Source organism: Rhinolophus sinicus, linkage group LG10, assembly GCF_036562045.2.
Source record: "Rhinolophus sinicus isolate RSC01 linkage group LG10, ASM3656204v1, whole genome shotgun sequence".
NCBI classification, from domain to species: Eukaryota; Metazoa; Chordata; class Mammalia; order Chiroptera; family Rhinolophidae; genus Rhinolophus; species Rhinolophus sinicus.
In genome coordinates this window covers 93920740-93944243 of record NC_133759.1, presented here as the reverse complement: position 1 = coordinate 93944243, position 23504 = coordinate 93920740, and the positions used below count along the sequence as shown (strand labels likewise).

The window sequence follows — 23504 nt, the reverse complement described above, 5'->3', positions numbered from 1 at the left end:
TATATATATATATATATATATATATATATATATATAGCTGCAATAAGCTTTCATGTAATTTTAGGTCTTTTTGATTTATTTCAAACGTGACATTGTTCTGTGGTTTGCAGAATCATTTTAATACTTACAATATTCTATTGATTGTGCCATAATTTATTTACTTATTGTCCCTGTTTGTTGGTGAAAAGGTAAATTCCAGATTTTGTTTTCTTTATGAAAACACTGCACTAAACAATTTTGAGTCTGTAAATTTCCTTCTTTCAGATTATTTGTGGGATCAAAGTCTATGTGTGACTAATCCTGTTTAACAGAAAAAGAACAGATACTAGTTTTTTGGAAAAGTTTATTATACAAATATTATAAACACAAGAATGATAAAAATATACTTACAATACCACCATCCAAGTAAATCATCTTGCTTCATTTTCAGGTTCCTTAGAGTCTTGATTCAAGTGTATACATCAGTTTTACATTCTTAACATTATATTTTGCCAGACTGAAACAAAATCCTCACATTCTTTTTTAAAGACAGCATGCTAGTCCATAAAGATGAAATAACCGCGATCTAAATAGCTTTCCCTTTCATCTGGTTAGGTATTGTTGCTATTTTTTCCCATCTTTAAATTTCCTTCTTTGCATTGTATATCACTGTTGCTAACAATTTCTCCTATTTAAATATTGTTGCTTGGATGAATTGTGAAAATGGGATTACTAGGCCAAACGATATGAACATTTTTATGACTCTTTCAAAATATTGACCAACTACCTTCTGAAAGTATACACCAATGTCTGCTGTACTGGTGCACAGGTGTGTATTTGTCTCACTCCTTTTTGACAGGAAAGGTAGGCAACTTCATATAATGGAGAAAATTATACTTGAAGTTAAAACTCAGCTCTGCCATTTGCTAGTAGAATTACCCTAGGCAAGTTCCTTAATTTCTTTGAACATTATTTATATAAAATGGGGATAATACCTACCTACCTTATAGGACCTTCTTTTCAGGATTAAACATAATATATAAAACACAGCCTTATTACATGGCCTTAAAACAGTCACTATTTATTTAGCCAATCTGGTAGGTTTAAAAAAAAAATCATTGATCTAATTCAGTTTCTTTGTAGGGGTAGGAATATGTTTAACGACATATATTTGACAGATTAAACCATGTTTTATTTAGTAGATACTAAGTTGCACTTTTTAACATTTCTGAAATCAGATTGCATCTCAAAGTTAAAGTGAATATTTCTTGTGGTAGCATTCCTTTGTTTTCCTTGAAAAGTGGTTATTAATTCTCTGTTACATCTTACAGTGTCTTAGAATGGAGAAAAGAATGTATATTTTTGCTGGTGTGAATTATGTGCTTGTTGTCTCTTTTGTTCGTTTACTTAGTCACGTCTTGATGGTTTTCTTTTTAATTTGCATGCGCTCCTAAAAGAACATATGTTTTCATCATTTCTTCTATTTACTGTTATTATTTTATTTAAAAAGAAAGTTCTGGGAGTGGGGTGTGGTGGGGGAAGCAAGGACTTAAAAGAATTGTATATGCTTCAATGTGCCAGTTTTTCCTCTGTGATTTCTTTTATCATTATTCTTTAGGTCATAGGTTCATTGTTATTTGATTTCCTGTTATTTTTTCTTATCTCTTTCACAGCTCCCCCATACTAGTTGTAATTGACTTTCCCAGATCTCTGTCCACCACTTTGGACCTCTGAGAGATTCAAGGGCAAGGAGTATGTTATTTATTTACAAGAGAACACACATTCCATAGATACCATGTGAACAAATACATTTAACTGTGGTCCACTGGAGGTCATTTAATGTGAAACTCTGAAGACACCCCTCCCTACCCTCACCAAAAAAATGGCTGATCAATTTTCCTAATAACAATCAAATAATCAGTTTTCTTTCCATTGGTTAGTCACGGCATTCCAGCTATCTTCTTCCCTGGTACCACGTACACCCCATAATTTCTTGTTTTCATCTGTGGCTGTTGGCTTCCTTGGCGAGATTGCCAAGTTGTGAGTTGCATGAATGCAGAGACAACCATCTTGTTCTTATTCTCTGTTTTGGAGTGCTTAAGAATAAATGGTAGATTGAACCCATAAATTGATATAAGTCAAATTCTTAAATCCACTTGAGTCTGTTTCTGGGTTTTCTGGTCTGTTCAACCATTTCTGTTTAGGTGCCTGGCTCGCTGCTAGGCTCAGGGGATAACACTATTCTTGAGCCCATGTTCAGTGGGGCAAGCAGAAGAATGAACACATACTTCAGTGCCACGTTGGGGTATGCCACGTAGGCCATGATAGGGGTATGCCCAGTGTTCCCTGAGAGGACAGAGAAAGGGCTACTTGATACATTAAGACAGCAAATCGGAGAATCCTTCCTGGAGGGGCGATGTCTGGGTCAAATCTTAGAGGGGGAACCAGGGTAAGCTAGACAAAGAAAGAACAAAGGTATTTCCCTGGTAGGGAAATAGTACCAAATGCAATTGATCTGTATGTCTGTTTTTGAAATATTCCTCTCTTTATGATTGCTATTTTGTGCTTTTAAGCAGTTTGTTAGTTTTGTGTCATTTTGGTGCCTTGTTACAGAGAATATACCTTACCTTTTTTTTTTTCTGTTTTATTTTGTCTGATAAACTTTAGAATTATTTGCTTCCCAGAAAATTTCTGTTGGGATTTTGATTGGAATTTTGTGAAGTATGCAAATTAACTTGAGGGAAAACATGAAAATCTTTATCAATTTTAGTCTGTACAGCTGAGGTGGTCTCTTCTTTTTATATTTATCTCTCTGAAAATGTCTTTTATTTCCAAGTTTTGGGTTTTGAGTTTTTGTTACTTGAATACTCAGTATAATGGTTTAATCATGTATAATCAGTAAGACAGGGATTTTATCATTGCTAATCTGAATCTCTCCTAATAGTTTTTATCATAAAGTCTACGTTAAAATATAGATTTTTCCTCTTATTCAAGTTTTATAGGTTAATTTTTATCCAATGTGTTTTTAAATGAAACTCTTGACTTGGTCTCTTAATAGATTAAAACAGATGTTTTAGTGTCATGGTTTCTACCTTTGATTTACTATCTATTATCCTAAACTTTGCTGTTTCAAAATGCTTACTTCCTATTAAAATATACTATAATTTGAAAGATTTCTGTTCTTACATTTTACAGACCCATTTTAAATTCTAATAAGAGTTATCTTGAAATATCTCCCAGGTGTTCTATCATGTTTCGTTATTTGTACCACAGAGTCTCAAAGGCTGAGCTGCTGTTTGTCCATCGATAGGTCATGAGGGTCTGCCTTGGAGGCTGTAAATTGACCCTCAACTGCAAGGGTTTGGTGTTACCACATGTGATTAAAATTTGGCCATCACAAACTAAAATTAGCCTGTCACTGGACTTAATTGGAGAAGCTAATTCATCCAGGTTGCTGAATTAGTTGTTCTGAAATGCGTTTATTTCTCTGCACAATGAATCTCACCCACTACCTTGGTATCCTGGCTCTTTTTCTCAGATAAAGTAGGGCTGGATTATTAAGCGGGCTACAGAATCTTACATCTTTTTTAAAGGAATCAAGATCAGAGGAAATGTAAAAGTTGCAGATTTATACCTATTTTCCATTAAAAAAATTTCCTTCCAGGAAAGAAAAGGAATGGAGCTCTTTTTAGCCTGTTATTTCATCTGCTTTCTAATTTTGTCAACAATGACGTCAGTTTGACTAATCAGTAACAGACGTTCCCTCTCATGAGTATTTCTCTATTATTGTAGCTACACTTAACACTTGAACTTTTTTCCCACCAGTGTATCAGCTCTCTTGAATGGTGATTTCTCTGATTTCATTCTCTTTGATTTAGATTTTTAATTTTTTTGGGGTAAATTCCCTCTTTCCTGTTCCCCCCCAAAAGAAACCAGGTAATAAAATTACTGTATTTTTGGAGATAAATTGTATCCTGATTGGGAATACAATTTTTATTATAGCCTTTGACCTTGAGGATTCTATAATAATGCTTCGGTGTCATTTGTAGTCAGGAGCTAAATGTGATGAGACGTAGCCTACAATGAAAATACGGTTGTGTGAATTATGTGCTTACTGTCTCTTTTGTTCTGCTGTGCACTGAATATGTAAAACTTGTCATAGAATTTCTAGATGAGGAAATGACTTATCTCCCCGACAACATATTATGAAGGTCAATTTAAGGTCCTTTATAAACTTTAAAATTATGAAGGTCCTTTATAAACTTTAAAAATGAATATAAGCATTCTAAGGTTCCAGGTTGATAGGTAAATCATAATACATTGTAGAATTATAAACACAATTAGAACAACTTAATAGGGGAATCCAGGAAGAGTGATGAAGGCCACAGAGATAAGATGCTATGGGAATGGGATCCTGAAGGGTGATATTCCAGGGAAGGGTGGTGCTAGATAGGAGGACATTCTAGGTGGAGGGAATAGCATGTGGAAGGTCAGGAGAGGAGAGATGCTCAAAATGGAGGATTAAGTGTGATGCGTTAATCAGAGTGGTTTGGCATGATGCCTTCGATCATAAGTTATTTACCAACGGATACGTCTAGGGGAGCAGTGGTAGGATACTCTTTGGAAGAGGATGAAAACTGATTGAATCAGGGATGGCACCTAGCTCTAAAAGGGCTCATCCGTAGACTCACCAAGCGTGCTAAAGGAGGCCAGTTAAAAGGGTTTAACTTACTGGGGACTATACTGGCTTCTTCACTGATTTAGAGAAGGTCCTTGGGAGAGCAGGAGCGCACGGCTCTTCCTTCACCTGCTCCAACTCCTGGGGACTCCCAATTTCAGGCTGTGTATTGCCTTGTAGTAGCTCTCTTTTATAATGCAACCTGTGGGAATTTCCTCCTGGGAGCCAAAATGGCTCAACCAACATGTTAGGCCAGTGATCAAAGAGATGCCGAGGAGAGGTTAATCTGAAAATTTGTTTCTGAGGTAGCGACAAATAGGAGTGACTGGTTTACCAACTGTGAAAGAGGAACTCCCTAAAGAAGTGGACAAGGGTGCCTTCCTTCTTACCAATCATTATTTTTATTAATATATTTTACAAGACTGCAGTTGAAATAATATTAAATACAAATTTTTTTTATACAGAAAGTGTAATAAAGTTAAAATAGTTCCTTGTAATTCATAGCATTATTGCAATGCTTACAAAATTTTTGCATAGAGTGTGCAAGGATTGATGTTATTCAAAACAAAACAAAACTAAGCTCTTTCTTACATCACACCCAAACCCAGAGAAAAACAAAACAAAATCAAACCAAAAATAACCCCAAGGTTGAACTTAACTGCTTTATGGGAATGGGGTCCTTTTCCAAAATCTCCAAGCAAATGGGACTTCTGCGACCTCATCTTTTCTGTTAAAAGCACCAGAATCTGGCTTCCCCAGGAGTGAGTGCATCTAGCCCGCACAATGATAGATGTGTCCTCTACTCTTTCTTTCTAAAATCTGACCTCCGGAAGTGGTCTGTTGCTGCATCTTCGTGACCTCAGAAAAAGAGAAAGTGGCCTGGGGAGGTCGTCAACATGGCAAACTCCATTCCTCCCTCAACAAAACACTGCATACAAATTAGGTTAATTCAGGTTTACTGACTCGTCTTCTGCTTTGCTAGGATCTCCCTTCTCTACCAAGGAGCCTGACTTCTGGCTCTGGTGAGGTTTGATCCATGAGACTCTTTAAAGGTACCCATTCCTGATTTGCCACTGGGACACAAACACCATTAAAATAAAATCCCTGAATGACTTACCCTAAAACAGGGCCTTTGACATTTTTGAGCTTATGCCTTTACTCAAGTTTAATGAGGTGGTTGAGTCAGCCCTGCAGGACCCCGGCTGGCCCTGGGCAGAGCCTGTTGGGAGCAGAGAGCAGCTCTGTCCACAAGAAACCCCCTCCATCCCCTGGGATCAGATATGTGCTGTTGGGAACCACAGACAGGTAGGGCGAGGCCCGTCTCTTTGCTGCTGTGGCCTCTCAGCTCTGGGTGAGGGCACGTTGACAGCGGGACCTTAACATGGGCATTCTGCTTGACGACGTGTTCAGATGGTCAGGAACCTGGCTGAGTTAATCCTTCAAAATGGGTTTTGGTCTTTTAATCCTCACAGATCAAGCCCTGATACCTTTGCTCAGCAGATGAAAGTGCCCCCAAACCACCAAGTTATAAAGGACTTCAGATGCACTCTTCTCCTTTAGTAGTTGGAATGCCACCAACCTCATTACCGCGTCTAGGACACCCAGCGTAAAGCGAACAGGGTCAAGGTTAAAGGGTGCCACTGTTTAAACAAGAATTAGCAAATGGGTCCCTTTTCCAGCTCAGATCAATGGCTAGTGACAGCCGGAGTGCTTTGGTGAGAAGAATTCTACACGTGGGGAGGGATATGGCTCGTTAGTGATGACTGACAAGGTATGGGGTGTGGAGCTCAAGCCATTATCAGAGCCAGAGTGGCCAGGCTGGGTATTGGATGCTGAATGTGAATTGAGTCCTTGCTAGCTAGTCCTGTCATCTTGTAGGAAAGCAGGGTCAATGGCAGAGATTGAGCTCCCTTCTCTTTGATTCTTTCCTTGACTGTTGCTATAAGTATGATAACCAAATGGTGTCAAAGAGCTCATCTACAATAAGACCTTTGTCTTGTGAAGTGAAGAATAGGGAAAGGAGATTGATGTGTGTAGAAATACTAACTTGTGTAGCCACACCCATAGATTACTGAGTATTACATTTGTCTCTGAAATGTAAGGCTGACAACCCAGGCGTCTTCCAATTTGTAAGGACAAGGAGGCTGCCTTAACAAGAACCACACACAGAGCAAACTCATTTTTTTGGGGTTCCAGATTCTATTATTCAGACAGACTTTCTATATATTTCACCCCAGGTATCTACACTTTCGTACTGGATGTTGTCACAGATGAGAGATTACAGAAAGAAGAGAGATAAAAGTTTTATAACTTTATCCATCCCAACTGGTCTAATCTAAAAACTGGTAGGGGACACTTCTTAACAGCCTGAAAAATAGTTTGACCTGTTGGTGACTTTATAACATAGTGGTCTGGAGTAAGATTCACATTCCAGCTCAGCCATTGTCTAGGTGGCAGCTTTGGGCAAGTTTCTTAACTTCTCTAAGCCTCAGTTTCCACGGCTATTAAGTTGGAACTATAATAGAACCTAACTCAAAGGATTATTTTGAGGATGAAACAGTGAATGCATGTAAAACAGCAGAGTGCCTAACACATAATAAGTGCTCAATGAATATTACTTAATAAAAATTGTTATTATAATATGAGAATAGAATCCAACTCTTGCCATATTGTATAGTAGACTTTGGGCCACAAAAGGCCTCTTTGATTTTATGCAAAATTTCTTGGGTGCAATTCTTTTTGGGGAGAAGTTTCAGAACTTTGCTCAGATTCTCAAAAGAATCTATGACCCTCAAAATGTTAGAACTCCGTGAATTAGATGAGGATGAGGACTAAAGAGACACCAACGTCTTCTTTGTCAGCAAATACTGTTTCCTGTCCTCAGACAACCCTTTCCTATGCTGCTTTAATGTACTTTAAGTGACTAGCTTGGGATTTTGCACTTTATGAAATTTGAGTGATCTCTGATTTCGCCACAATAACCTCAATGCGGAAGGAAGTGTGCTGTGAAGATATCGGAGGAAGAGGGACTACTAGACAAGCCTAGGAGTGCAGAGTGGATTTTTACGACAGATGTTACCTCCTCTCTTCTCCCAAAGAGGGCGGCCTCATATTTGTCTTATTTATCTGATCTTAGCTAATGCTCAGCGATGACACAAAATCCCCTCACTTGCTAGTGAGGGTGTCTGTCTACACACCTAATGAGGCAGTTTGGGAACACTACTCTCGCTTCCTATTGTAATAGGTAGATTTGGACTCTACATAAACTTCTGTCTACACATTGTTCTATTCCAACTGCAAACCTCATGAAGTGGGACTGCTCTTACCACTTCCTGGGCTTCAGTTGAGGAGTTAGCATTGCTATTGGGATGTCTGAGACTGTTTTGATGAATTTGATGGCACTGTTACTACTGTTATGATGTCACACTTCTTAGGGCATCAAGGCCTCACATATTCTTGCTCTCTTTTCTCAAAGGAAGATGCTAATTTCCTATTCTGTCAGTAACTATAAAAGGAAGGGGGATAAAAACAAAAGAAAATAGCATGGGTCACCCCAAATGAGCTATTTTCTGCTATGCTTGTGCTCCAACAATATGCAAAATGAGAACCTCCCACAAATAATTATTTTCCCTTTGCCATTCAGATCTGCCTTGAGAAATTTCAAGGACTCCATTAGGAAGAAAGCTTATAAGAACCATAGAAATCACATTGCTTTTGAAAGTGCTAAAGCGGGTGGTGTGCTGTGCTGGCTGAAGCTGGCAGCCTTCAGACTGCTTTATCTCTTATCAGTGGTTTAGCTTTGTGAATGGGAAATTCAGAGGCAACTGTATAATTTTCAATTCCAATTACCACAAAGAAAGAAATGCATCTGACATCCCAGTGCAGTAGCTTTGACTAATTTTAATGGAAATATGTGGGAAATGGGGGAACCTTCCACCAAGGAGAAAGTGATGAAAGACCAAAAGAGAGAGACATGTTATCTTTGAGATAAGAGGCCTGTTTTCTGAGGTTGTTTCTTTTATTATAACTTTCCCCCCATCTGCTACTGGGGCACCATGCAAATGATCATCCAGGAACCGCTCTGTTATCCTTTTTGTGCCTAAGATTTCCTGGTGCAGGGGACAGCCAGAAAACGGGTTGTTTACAGCCTACGTAAGTGAGATTTTCACATTTTGTGGAGCCTTAGAGTAAGGATCAGGTGCTTTGTGAATCTGTTTATCTCTTTTGTCCCAGCATCATGCTACCTTTTGCCTAAAATAAACAAAAGCAAGATATTCTCATCTAGGCGCTCCTGTGAAGGGCAGTATTGCCACCTGAATCCCCTTTTGGTTGAATCCAGATAAAATGCTGAAGGTCTCCTGAAGTGACATTGGTTAAGGTCTGGTAAATGGTGGTTGTTTTCATTAAAAAACAAACAAACAAACAAAAGCATTTCCTCCTGACATGAATGCTCATACTTACAAAGAATACTGATGCTATTTTAACAATACTGAATATGAGTATAACCCTGGGTTAGCAATAGGGACATAGACTGAAGGGACAAATCTCTGGTAGGAACCTGCCTTACCACACAGGTAAACACGGAATTTAAAATAGGTCTTTCTTTCACTCCCGCAGCACCAAAGCACAAAGACCCAGGTCCTTGGAAACAAAATCAAACTGGAATTAATCTGGTTCCTCCTAGCAACAGCTTCGTGAAAGAACTTTACTATGTATTTTTTCATCCCACATGTTTTAAGATGCTGCTTCCTATATTTCTAATTACTTATGGTCCCACCAATCCTTCAGACCCTTGTGTGGTCCTAGGGGAGTAAGTACCCTGAAGGTGTAACTAACTGAGGTGATGAAGCCAAAAAGACATGTGAAGTCAAAAATATTCTCTGGAGGACCATGGAAGGGGCATCTTTTTGGAATGTGGGAAGGTGAGGTGCAAGCCTCTGAGTAGAGACTGCGGGAACAGTCTCTTCAGAGAAGGGATTCTAAATTTAAATCATAGGACCCCTGCTTCACTTCTGGTCACATAAGATGCTGAATGGAGGAACCACCTATCCATTAAAAGTCCTAAGAAAAAAACTCTTGGAGGATCACAGCTTTCCTGTTTCCTTAAGCCTTCCTCGAATTCCACGATCCTGAGAGCCTGCACTTTCAGACAAGTGGATCACCTTTTATTAACGCAGCGTAAGGCTGACTATTTTTCTACAGCCAGATACTTATATTCCAAGCACACAAGAAAATGCAGGCTTACTCCATGCTATCGTGAGGTCTGCTTTCTTTGTTGCTGTGTCCAACAAGTACCATAAATGACCTCTATGTCAGGGGTCAGCAAACTTTTTCTGTAAGGGCCAATTAGTAAGTATTTTATGCTCTGTGGGCCATGGGGGTCTCTGGCACAGCTACGCAACCCTGCTGTTCCAGGACACGAGCCACGGACAACATGTACGTGACTGGATGTGACTGTGTTACAATAAAACTTTATTTACCAAAACAGGGGATGAGCCAGATTGGGTCTTGGGATCTGTTTGCTGACCCCTGTTCTAGAACCAAACCTCAAGCCATCTTTGGTCTATGGTTGGTGGCTAGACAATGAAAATGATCTGGAGGAAAACGGATGCAAAGGAAGTTAAAACCAATTCAAGTTTATAAAATCTATTCTTTGGGTAACATAATTAAAAAGCCTCATACTAAGTTTCCAGCTAGATAGGGGACACCATAAGGGCTTTTGAAATCCTCCATCACATTCTAGTAGTTTCCCAAGACTGAACCTTTATGACTTATTGAGGAGCTGTCAAATAGAACTAAGTGCTAAACCTATTTGGAGATCAATTTTGAATTTACCAAACTCTTCTGAACAATATTGATATACTAGAACTTCTAGAATATTCAAGATTCGTTTGATTTCTGCTTGTTATGCCACCTGCTGCTCAAAATACCAAAAGGTGTGATTATCTAGATTATATTGTATGTAAAGATTAGGAAGAAGCTCATTTTTAAAAATCAAAAGTTATCAATTTTAATGTAAAAAGATATATATATACTTTTTTCCAGAATTCAGGTAAAACTTTCCCTCATGACCATGGAGAAATATTCTAGTTGAAAGAAGCTGGGGGAAAAAAATGTACATGGAAGAACTCAGAATGCATTTTACCAAATTACAAAGTCTAAACTGAAATACATAACTTGATCCATGCCAAATTTCCTACTCATTCTGGCATATTGTGATCACTTAGCAGAAATGAAAATTAGGATATCATATCATATCTGTCCCCCACAGGTGCTCGATTTCTACTCTTGAATGCTTTTATTGTTTTTATTCTATTTGTGATCTGATTACCTTTAGGATAAAATTTTGCAAGTGGGATCACATCACTAATTTTTATTGGTTTAAAATTCCCAAGGTGCTGATCTCAGACTTTCATGTAATGATTAGAACAAAATTAGAGGAAAGCGGTTCAGGGAACCCTTCGTTTTCTTATCCATAGATTGTGTACTTCAGATGGAAAAATGAAAAGATGGTCTGTCTGCTTAAAAAAATTGGCTTAAGGTATTTGGCCACAAAGGACCTCATAGCTACTACTGTTCATCTGAATGATACTGGGTAAATGCTCCCAGTAGCCAAGGGTGGCCTTTCCTGGCAAAATCCTGTGTGTGGTAACTGCAGAATTCTGGCAGCATGATCCTACAGGAGATCAATAACACTGACCCAGAGCAACTTGGTGGCTTTGTGCAGTTTTCTTTTTTAGACCTCAGTGCTGTAAACTGAGCAATCTTATGATTTTGTCCTTGAACAACCCAATTCTTCTATCTGGGATACTGAGCAAGAGTGGATGGAGCCTGGGGTCTGGAAGCCAGCAGGGCAATGGGCAGGCGAGAACCACCCCTCCTCCCCCTACTTCTAAGTGACGAAGCAACACACAGCTTGCTTTTACATCCCGTGTGTGCAAACCTCAGCCTGATGCTTGAATGTCAGCGCAAAGGCTATCAAACCTCTTATTTGTCTCCTATGACAAATCTTCCCCTGCTTGTGAAGAAACAATTAGAACCTTACTGAGGAAAACAAAAAAAGTGCCGTTAAGGCCTACAAATACTATTTCATTTAGGAATGTGGGGCCACTCCTTGCAAAATGGCATCCAGGACTGTCGAAGCCAGTTAGGTCTCCATTCTGGGTTCCTCAGAGTCCACATCTGTCAGCCACCTGGTTTGGTCTACCTTCTTTTAAGATGCCCAGTCATTACTAAAACATGCCCCTCCAATCACCCAAAATAAACTACAGGTAACAAGATAAGTAGGATGTGCTTCTCCTTGCTGAGTGCATTGACTTAAGGCATAGGCACATTTCCCCCTCTTTGAACAGAGATGGTGTAATCCCCTGTCCCAGCACAAGAGCTGGCCAGGGTGACCCTGGAGCATGACGATGGAGGTGGGGTGATGGGAGGTAGCTGATGGCGGGAATTACAGAGCTGCATTCACGTGCGGGGGAGTGGGTGCTGCTGGGCCCCAGGGGACACAGTGATTCTGATAAAGACACTTGACAGGGTTCATATTACATTTCAGTGATCATTTCTAGGGGTGTGTAGTACTTTAGATCTGTCATTCTTGGAGAAAATATAATGATGGATTTAGGACTATGAATACCCCAACACTGAAAAAAATCTATCAGAAGATTGAAACCAGTGAGAGGGTTCATGACTTTAAAAGTAAAAGGCATGTCTCTAAATGACCTACTAATCCCAAGAAATGTATAATAATAATTAGATTCCTGATGCTATTCTTAATTACACTTCCATTTCCAATGGCTCCTCTTGGGGTTCTGCTCTTGTGAATTTTGATTGACCCAATCATTTTTTTTTCTTTCTTTTCTTCTTTTTATTATTCCTTTGACTTGATCATTTTTGGTTGGAGTCTGCTGAGTAAGTCAAAAGTGAGGACTTAACAGATTCTGAGCCATTTTTTCCCCTTTTAAACATAGACATATCACCCATTTATTCCTTGCCTGTAAGGCCATTGAGTAGCTTCCAGCTGACTGAGGAGCAGCTGTTATCCTATTTTGTGCTGATTTACAACTCCTGTTTTGACTGGGGGATAATATGTGAGTTTGAAAAAAGTAAGACGGCAGGAGTTGGGTGAACTGTTTTCAAACTTTGCTAAAATTCATCCTGCTCATTCATCCAACCACACAAGCCCCCAAAACATTTAACTGCAAAGGTGGAACAGCCATTTTGAGTTTCTATGGCTGACGCCTACGGCATTGCCCCATACGTAACTTGAAGAGGGAGAAGTTGGCCTGCGTTACTAAAGCTACAAAAGGAAACCAAATGTCTGTTTTTAATTTAAGGGTCTCAGCACTTGGGCATGACTTGGAGATTCCCGCCATCACTGCCCTGTAATGACACTAAAGGAGAAGATAACACTGTTACTCACACATGTGGATGCATATTTGGTAAGTGTCCAATACACTGTGATTTTGAAGGGTTTGGGGAATACTGGGCCTGAATTAGTGTTTTGATTTTATCATGTGTGTGGTGGTGGGGGGAATGGAAATGACAGTGGGTATCACAGGGTCACCCATGGTTCCTTTTGTACTGAAACCTCATTTTATACAGAGGATATATATATTTATTTATATATATTTATATATATTTATATCCACCCACACACGCAAACACACGCGTACACACACACACACACACACACACACACACAGGTCTTTGATAGGCTTTCTGTGTTCTAGGAAAAATAGTTGGCAGCCAGTGTCTAAAGCCAGAAAAAAGGCCTGCTGTTGCCAACAATGTCCATTATGGATAGTCTCTCAAAGGCAGACACTTGTGTTTATCTGACAAGTGGAACCAGTTCCTGCCTGGGACAGGAATAATCTCCCGTTGGCGCAGACGCAGACTTCGAAGACCTTCTGCCTCGTTCCTGTGGGCGAGTAGGATCCGTGAGGCAGTTTAGGTAGTTTGATTTTCGCAGCATCTAACTTAATCTAAAGAGTAAATAGGAAGGAAAGAGTTAGAGGCTGTCATTTATCCTCTTGACATTCCAAAGCAGCAGGTGAATGTTCAATTCCACTCAAATTGAACGAGCACCTACTATGTGTTCAGTATTGTAGGCACTGGGGATTCAGAGATGAATAAGACAGATAATGTCTCTACCCTCACAGACGCTTATGTTCTAGCAAGACAGTGGTATACTGGCAATGCTATCTATGTTAGCATTTTGCAAAAGTGTATCATGTAGCATGTGAATAGAGTCCCCCAGGGTGAAATCAATTTGGAAATGCTGGCTTAACAATTTTCTTTACTGTGGGGCTCCTCAGACCTTAAACATGCCTGTGTGCGTGCTAAGTCTTCAAAAATAAGCAGCAGTGTTTGGACTTAAGTGACTGATATGAAATAACTGATTTCTCCAGAGTCTGGATTCTGATATTTATAAACTGCGTACGTGATGTCACTATTTCTAGATGTGTGTGGTTTGGAGTTTGGCTGTCTGAAGAGACAGTTTTGATAACTGAATGCTCTATCTGATTAACTCTTTTAAAACAAACATTGCAAATGCCAAACCAATCAAAAGGCAGGATTGGTGTACAGAGGCAGCTGGAGACTGATCACCTCTAAGTTGATACGAAAAGTGAAACAGAGTTTTCCTTTAAAAATAAAAACACAGTTTTCCTCTCTCTAAAATTCTTAAATAGAAAACTTTGCTTATGAACACAATGAAGGCATTTTAAAATGTTTGCAGTGGAATCCTATTTTCTTTGGGGACTTGGCTTACATTGCCTGCAAAAACACAAGCAGCTCTTCTGTTCATCAGAGGGGGATTGTATTGGGGTAATAGAACCAATATTTGCCATCTGTCATCCTCTTGATGCCTGGTCTTAGCCTGCTGAAGTTTTGGCTCATTCTGATTTGGGATGGCTGTTGAATCTGACTTTCCACTTTCAATGAAAGTAGAAACATACAACATAAACTTTAAAAATGACTGCAAGTAAATGAAGCTCATCTTTCGCCAGATGTGTGTGATATGCAGCTTAATTATGCCAGCTACCTAAATCTTATTCTAAGGTGACAAAAGACAGAATTGGGAAATAGCATTCATTTTTATACCCACATGCATAATTCTGTACTTGCAATACATGCGATCATCTCAGCATCATACAGATGATAAGTCATAATTTTTATGGATTGTGGGTTTGGCTGAGTACTGTCTTGTACAACATATTTGTTCCAGAAATGAAACCTTTGGATTGGCACCTTTTGTTGTTACAGTGTAGGAGCAATTTCAGCGGCAAAGGGAAGAACAGAGCAGTTTTGGGAAAGGTTGGCTGGTTGGAGCTGTGTCTCTCTGGACGCACGTCCTTCTCACCCCCTACCTCTCCGTCTTTGGACTCCAGTCTCAGCTCTGTTCTGCAGGTGGCTTCCAAATTGCCGGCTTCTGCATTTATTTCTACTCCTTTTGGGGCCTCCATCACCAGAGACCGGGTTGGGGACTCCAACCTGAAATATACATAAGACTAAAATGAAAGATCCACTTCAGTATTTAGTTATTTATTATTTTGTTTGAAAATTTAAGAGGAAATTTGATGCTCAGAGCATTGAAATGACATTTCATCATTTGATCAGGAGATTTTTTTCTAGCTTTGCTTTACACACCAGGTCAAGTTGATGATGGAGAACATATTCGGGCTTTCTCTTCATTGCATATCACACAGGTTGTACGGAAGGTGTCGGAGGAACCTGGCTTCATTTTATCTTATACCAGTCAATTATTGCTCTACTGGTCTAATGAACCAAATTCTCACATAAAATCCATGTAGTTGTAGAGTAAGACAATCCCAGGTCTAAACTGAGCTTCCTGCAACTGGTAGGTTTCTACTACTTTGTCCTACTTTCTGTGTCTTCCATGGGGGTAGAGATAGACATGCCTGGACTCAAGCCACGGGCTGCAATGACATGACCTTGGGCAAGTCTTTCTTCCCTCCTCTCTTCTTTGCTTTCCTTTCCAAAAATTTCTCAAAGCCTCAGTTTCCTCTTCTATAAAATGCTTCAGAGGGTGCCTGGCACATTGGAAATGCATAATGTGTATTAACTATTACAATTAACTGCTGTTACTATTGTAACTGTTCTAGTAAATCATGAAGAAATTTTGGGCCTTACTGAAATAGGCTGTTGTCAAAAGAAGATTCGGATAGACCAGTGGTTGGGGGGGTGGTTAGAGATGGGAAGCGATTTGACTGCAAAGGGACAGCGTGAGGAGATGTTTTTCGGTGATCGAACTGAATCTTGATCAGTTCTGATCGGTTCTGTATCTTGGCTGCAGTGGTGTTACACATCTCTGTGTTTGTGAACATGCACGTAACGATTCCCCCAGAAGAGTGAATTTTATTGTATATAAGTTAAAAAACTAAATGAACAGAAGACTCAGCCACAGAGGCTGAGTCTAACACTCAGGCTAATACTCCTTGGGAAGATTTTTGCCTAACTCATTTAAGGTGAAAATACTACCCATCTCCTGACTAGTCCAGGTTTTAACATTATTGCCAAATAGAAATGAATGACGATCCTCCTCTCTGTCACAGAGAAAGTGTCCCGACTTAAGAAGCAAGGACCTCTGCATGGTTTTCAAACTGCTCTGATTCAGACCAACTTCTCGTGTTTTTTTTTTTTTTTCCTGTGTTCCTAACTTTCAGACACTTGTAACATGTTAAGAAGAAGCATCACTCTCTGCCAAATGCCAACCCTTTGTTCTGCTTCCACCTTTCCCTTTGGGACAGGCAAACTCTCTTGGGCTTTACTAAGCGGCAGGAATAACCAGCTGACCAGTGGGACGCCACCACTGAGCTCTCAAGCCATGTCCCACCAGAGCCAGGAGAGGGCTCTTCCATATGCCCCGGTCTGGGTTCCTGAGCTTTGTTTTGTTTCCAGGCAGCAGCTTTCTCCACTGATTTTTGTATTTCCCCTACAGTGACTCAACCCCAGTCATAAAGAGAAACCCCAGGTGTATAGAGCTCATGAAAGGATTGGCTTGAGCTTCGATCTAACTCATTCTTTTCTTTCTGACCTCTTCCTTCCCCTCCTCACAAAACCTTCCCCAACTTGGTGCTGAAGCAGGTACGGTTCCAGCTAGCATTGTGGGTTATTTCATTTCCATGTGGTTTTTCTCACTATAACGTCAACTGTGGTTTATTTCACTTGCATGTGGTTTTTCTCACTTGTTCTCAGTACAAGGAGGGGAGGGTCTTGTTACCAGAGCAACAGGAAGTGACATCTGTGCAGGGCCTAAATCCAACTCAGTTGAGCTCCTTCCTGCACTCTTGACCCCTTTTCACTTTTGAAATATGAAGATGGCTTCCTGTCATTTTCTTTGTTTGTCTCCTGTGAGGTCCAGCGGACATAACAGTTTAATCCTACCTTTTCTAACTCTTCTGTTTTCACTGACATGGATACCTTTACCCTTATGGCATACGTTTCCTTTCTGATAATATCACCTGCTCGACTCCAGCTTTGGTCACAGTCTTCTCAGTGGCACTGCTGTCGCCCACTTTCGCCAGCTCAGAGTCCTCATGCCACATTCTCTCTTTCCCTGTCTCACTTCTTCCCTCCCTCATTTGATCCATTAACTGACTGTTAACTCACAATCTCTCAATACTCAGCATACTAATTCCTCTAACCTGGACTGTTTTGACTTGCCTGACAAGTTTTGTTTCTAATTCTTCCTTTTGTCCAGTGTGCTTCACACACAAATCTGTTTTCCTGAAGTCAGTTTTGAATATGTCGCTTCTTTTATCAAAAGCTTCATTAAGTTCCCTACAAATGATCTGAACTCCTGACCTTATTCAGCCATTTAGGACTTGGTGTGACCTATTCTGTTAGTCTTATTTCTTGCCACAAACATCAGGTATGTTTTACTGAGCGCGGACTAGGGGATGAGCCCTGTGCAAAGTGCTCTGTGTGTGTTATCTCATTTAATCCTCACAAAAATCCTATGAATCTGCTATTCCGTTGGTCCTAATTATACTAATAAGGAGATTAAGTGACTTGCTCAGTGTATGTCTAGTAAAAGGGCACAGCTCAGATTGAAATTCCAGTTTAGTGGACACTACAGCCAGTATGTTGTCCACTATACCATATCACTTTCAGAAGAGCTGGACTTCTTTCCTGTCCAACACCTTTTCATGTCGCTCTATGTAATTAAATGCCACCTCTTTCTTCATGGAATTAGCCCTTGTATTTCCAAAACCAGCCTCTGTATATAAGGGTAAGACAGTGGTACTATATATGGCTCAGCGATGTATACTTGCCAGTACACTGTATTTCTCATAACTTATTTAAACAGTTGACATCGGTGATAGCAAATTCAGGATACGGTGAGTGTGTTCCTATTTGGTATGCAGCATTCAAAATGAATGACTCATACAAGAAGCTGGTTGAGGGAAAGAAAGAGCTTGACACAGAAACAAACGTGTGGATCTTGGAGAACTTCATCAGAGGCAGCGTTGGCATTGCTGACAGGTGTTAGAATTCACTTTACTCGTGCTCACGCTCCTATGGGCTCTGAGATGAGCAGGAGGGCTCCAAGCCAGAGTGGACTCAGAAATGACTGCTACCTCCCCCCTCGCCCCCTTAGCGTTGGAAGTACCAGGGTGCTGAGCAAGGGAGCTCCTCTGTCACTGTCTCCTATTGGGAAAGGCTACAGTAAGGTGGAAATGGTAATTTCCTCGAAGCAGAGACAAACAGGTAACCGGCTGTTTCATAGCCCATCTTAACGTCCTTTGCACTTAGGTGGACTTAGGAGTTTGTTCACCTGCTTGTCTTCCCATTGTGGACAAAGCTCCCGCAGGACCCGAAACAGAGCCCTCTGGACGCCATGTCAGTGAATTCCTGACCACAGATGACCAATCACAACACAGCACTTAGACAGCACCGAGCAAGGAAACAAGGAAGGAGGCTTCTTCCTGGTGGCGGGCCTTGGAAGCTGCTGCTGGATCTCGGAAAGGGACACGTTTCCATTAGGAGAAAGTGCAGGCCTTCTCTGGGAGGACTGAAGACTCAGAACGGAAGAATGGCAAGGAAGGGAGGGCCATGGACTGGGCCATGTCCTCAAGAACAGTGCTTATGGAATGTATCAGGATCCCCTGGAGAGCTTGTTAAAACATTTGCTGGTCTCCAGCCCCCGAGTTTGATATAGGAGGTGTAGGATGGTGCCTGAACACTTCCACTGTAAGGCTGAAGCTGCCGGTTTGGGGACCACACGATGAGAACCACTGCCGCTCTAAAGCAAAGGTGATAATCTCAGGGGCACACAAAGCTGGACAGGTGATGTAAATGAATGACCTCTACGTAAGCTGTAAGGGATACGACAGTCTCTGGGCGATAATACATGGCCAGTGACGAAGATGCTCTCCATGAGGGCAGCTGCTGCTCTGCTCTGGCCAATTGCTGCCAGGGCTTCTGAATTAATAATTTAACTTTATTTTTAATCATTAAAATTTGGAACTGATGCAAAAGAGGATTTTTAAAACTATAACTATGGTATAAAGAATGACAATGCAAAGGACCTTGTACACTCACCATCCTTTTTAAGAAAAAAGAATTTTTTTTTACCTTTGTAATACCCTCAGTTCCTCTTCCTAATCCCACCCATTTCCTTCTCTCAAGGAGAACTACCATTATGAATTTTGTGTTTACTCTTTTCTTGCTTTCCTTAATAATATGACTGCATTTGCCTCCTTCAACAATATGTTGTTTACTGGCACGTTTTTGAACTTTGTGCACACAATAATTCATTTACATATTCTTTAGTGACTTACCTTTTTTTTTTTTTTTGCCTCAGCGTTATATTCCTGAGCTGCATCTGTGTATTTGATTTCCCTGGTGTTATCTTACATCATGATTTATTTGTCCATCCTTCCGTTGGACAGTTGGGTTGGTTCCAGGTTTTTGTTTCTACAAACAGTGCATGTGTGCACGTTCTTATACATGGATCCTGGTGTACATTTGTAAATTCTTTTTAGGACACATATGTGAGGAGTGGAAGTGCTAGCTTCTAGGATAGGCATATCTACAGCCTTATTACATACTTTCCCATGAGTAGTGTATAGAGTTCTGGTTATTCTGCTATCTTCCTAGCATTTGATATTTAGTATGAAATAAGTGTGAAGTGGGATGCTATTGTCTTTTAAATTTGCCTTCCCCAGGTTAGTAATAGAGTGAAGCATCTTTTGCTTTGTTTATAAGCCATTTGAGATTCTTCTTCAGTGAAATGTCTTTTGTCTGTTTTGTTTTTGTTGTTGTTATTGTGTGTGTGAATTATAGTAGTACTTAATATATTCTGAAAAATAATTATTTAGCAGTTCTATGCATTGACAATTTCTTTCCTGACTCTGTGGTTTGTCTTTTCACTCTATGCTTGGCATCTTTGAATAAATGAAGTTGTACATTTTAATGTCCAAAATTATGATCTTTTCCTCTAGGGTTTGTGCTTTCTGTGTCTTATTTGAGCAACACTTCCCTACACTGAGGTCATAAAGTTCTTTTATACTGTTTTCAAAATTTTATGTTTTGCTTTTTCATTATGTCTCTGATTTACCAGATATTACTTTTTGTGTATGGTCTGAAGTTGGGGTCAGAAGAGACAGAACAATGAGCTCGACATATATTGAAAATCCCATATTTAGCTCTGTCACAAATGATATTGTCATACACCTCTGGGTCTTTTGGGGGTTTTCTAGTCTGTTTCATTATTCTATTTGTCTATCCCTGTGACAATAATTATTTTATCTGAATTATTAACGTTTTAAAATTCTTTGTACTTCATAAGGCAGTCCTCTTACCTTGTTCTTCAAGAATGTCCTAATTATTCTTGGTCTTCCACATACATTTCAGAATGAACTTAAGTTTTACATGGAAGCCCTTTTGGAATTTTGATTGGATCTGTTTTTATTCCATGAACAGTGCATCTGTCTCTATTTAGTTATGTTTTCTTGGATGTACTTCAGTAAAGTTGAACAATTTTCTCTATGTGCATTCAACATATCTTTTGTAGCTATTGAAAATGGTATTTTTATAAAAAACTATTTCTCTTACTCCTATTTCTTTTTTCTATTGTACTGATGTCCATTTAAAAAAATTTTTTTTTGTATATTGATCTTTTAGGTAAATTATCTTATTTTCATAATTTGTGCACGGGTTTTCTTTTTAGACACTTTTAATTTATGACAATTTTATTTTTATTTTTTATACCTTATATTTATTTTTTCTTTCTATACTATATTTGGACTGTCCAATACTGTGTTGACTAAAAGTAAGGAATCCTGACTTTAAAGGGAAAACTTTCGACAATTTAACATCAAGTATGATTTTTTTGTTCTAAGCTTTTTTCCCCCAAATACTTTTTAATAAGATAAGAGAGCTACCGTCTATTCTTATTTTGCTAAAAGATGGTATCATTCATTAGTGTGAACTTTATCAAGTATTATTTTATTTTTCATATATTGGGATAATGTATTTCTCCTTAATGATGTGGTGAATTATATGTAATAATAATCTACTCCTGTGATTTTTTTTTTTGGCATTAACACAACATTTTCATTATGTACAATCTTTTCTATATATTTCTGAAACTATTTGTTAATTTTTTAAAGGATTTTGCACCTGTGTTCATAAGTGAGTTTATTCTGTAATTTCTCTTTCTTATAATATCTTTGGCAGGTTCTATTACTTTTCTATATTCTGGAAGTTTGTATGAAAGATTAGAATTATTTGTTCCTTATATGTTTAAACTCATTGATAAGTCCACTGGGCATGGAGAAAAAAACATCTTATTTCCATTTTTTAAAAACAATTATACAGCTTTTGTGTTTCTTCTCAGGTTGGTTTTGGTGAGTTATCTTTATTGTTGGTACCTTTCCATTTCATATAAAGGTTTTAATTTGTTGGCAAACTTTTAATAATATCTTCATTTTTAAAGTGCTCCCTGCTTTTGTAGTTAGTGTCTTTCATTCCAAATATTTTTATTCATATACGCTTTTTTCCATTGGAGCAGTACCACTAATTGTTAGTGTTTCTCAAAGAGCTAATTTTTGCTTTTGTCATTCTTACCTGTTTCATGTATATTTCTAGTTCTTGAATTACTCCTTGTCTTTTTGTTTTAAATTAGGAAATTCTACAGTTGTTAAAAGTTCTACAATGTGTTGCTTTCTTAGTTAATTTTTGCTTTTCCTAATTTTTAATATGTCAGATATTTAATTGTTCTGTTCAAATACATATATATATGCTTATTTGTTTGACCTATCAGTTACTAAAAGAGGTATGTTATTAAATGAATACCAGCTTATAATTATCTTACCTTCGTTTTCTATGTATCATGATCCTATTTATTTCTGGTAAGGTTTTTGCCTTAAAATCCATTTTGCCTCTTAGTATATATAGTTCTCACTCTGTTACTGTCAGTATTTTCCTTGGAGACATATTTCCATATTTTTAAATATCAACCATTCTTTATGGTTATGTTTTAGATGTGTCTCACATGTAAATGGATTATTTTTTATTTCAGATGACTTTTTATTGAGGCAAAATTTACAAACAGTGAAATGCATAGATATTTTTATTTTACTGACAAATACACATTGAATATATTTAAGGTGTACAACATATTGTTTTGATATATGTATACATTGTGAAATAATTCCTCAATTAAGCAAATTAACCTATCCATCACCTCACATATTTACATTTTATCCCCTGTAAAAGAACACTAAGATCTACTCTCTTGGCAAAGTTCAAGTATATAATACATATTATTAACTGTAGTCACCATGCTGTACATAAGACCTCCAGAACTCATGTATTTTATAACTGAAATTTGTAGCCTTTATCCGGTCTTCTGTTAGTAGATATTTGGTGGGTTCCAGTTTGGGGCTATTTTGTGCAAAGTACTATGAATATTCTTATACAAGTCTTTCTGAGGACAAAGATTTTATTGCTCTTAAATAAGTAGCTTTCTGACCTACAGAAACTGTGAGATAATAAAAGTCTGTTGTTTTAAGCTGCTAAGTTTTAGGGTAATATGTGGTATAACAATAGATTCATACAAGAAGAAGTTGCCAAACTGTTTTTCAAGATAGATGCACAGTTTTACAGTCCTACCACCAATATTTCTGTAATTGAAGCTGTTGTAGTGGCTGTAAAATAGTACTTTATTATGGTTTTCATTTCCCTGATGACTAACAATATTGAACAGATTTTCAGGTACTTACAGGTTAGTCAAAGATATTCTTTTGGAAGAGATCTATTTAAATCTTATGCCCAACTTTTTTTGCAATTTGGTTGTGTTTTTGTTATTGATTTGCTATGTATGAGTTCTGAGTAAAAATTCTCTTTTAGACAGATAGATAGGATGGAGATATATATATATATATATATATATATATATATATATATATATATATATATATATATATATATATTCGTATGTTTTGGCTTTTCTAGATTCTTTCTGTTCCCATGTCTATTTCAAAAGCCTGTTGGGATTTTGACTCAGATTGTGTTGACCCCATAGATCGGTTTTGGGAAAGAGTTGACCTCTTAGCAATATTGAATCTTTAATGGATTTTCTTTTTAAATCTATCTGTCCAAATTCACTACTCTTGATTTATGTGCTATTGTTTGTTATGTTGGTTCTGTATTCCTTAATCTAGCAAGATAACTGTGCATACAATCAATGTTAATTTACATATACCCATATATTTTTTCACTTCATTTATTCCTCTGTCATCTTAAACCTCCCTTTTTTTAACATCAGGAAAATCCTTGATATTTTCTTTTAGTGAGAGATGTGGGGCAAATCCTCAGT

At 38.5% G+C, this 23504-nt stretch overlaps 1 protein-coding gene across 4 annotated transcripts in view; it reads right to left on the bottom strand.

Annotated features, from left to right (window-relative positions):
• Positions 1-326: 326 nt before the first annotated feature.
• Positions 327-23504, bottom strand: part of SGCD (sarcoglycan delta) — an 827683-nt gene continuing 804505 nt past the window's right edge. For all 4 annotated transcript variants that reach the window (XM_074313830.1, XM_074313831.1, XM_019750404.2 and 1 more), the window contains 2 exons: positions 15025-15148; positions 327-13638 (listed from right to left, as the gene is read on the bottom strand). In XM_074313830.1, the coding sequence (XP_074169931.1) occupies positions 13465-13638; positions 15025-15148 (298 nt within the window). In that variant the 3' untranslated portion in view covers positions 327-13464. The remainder of the gene's footprint in view (positions 13639-15024; positions 15149-23504) is intronic.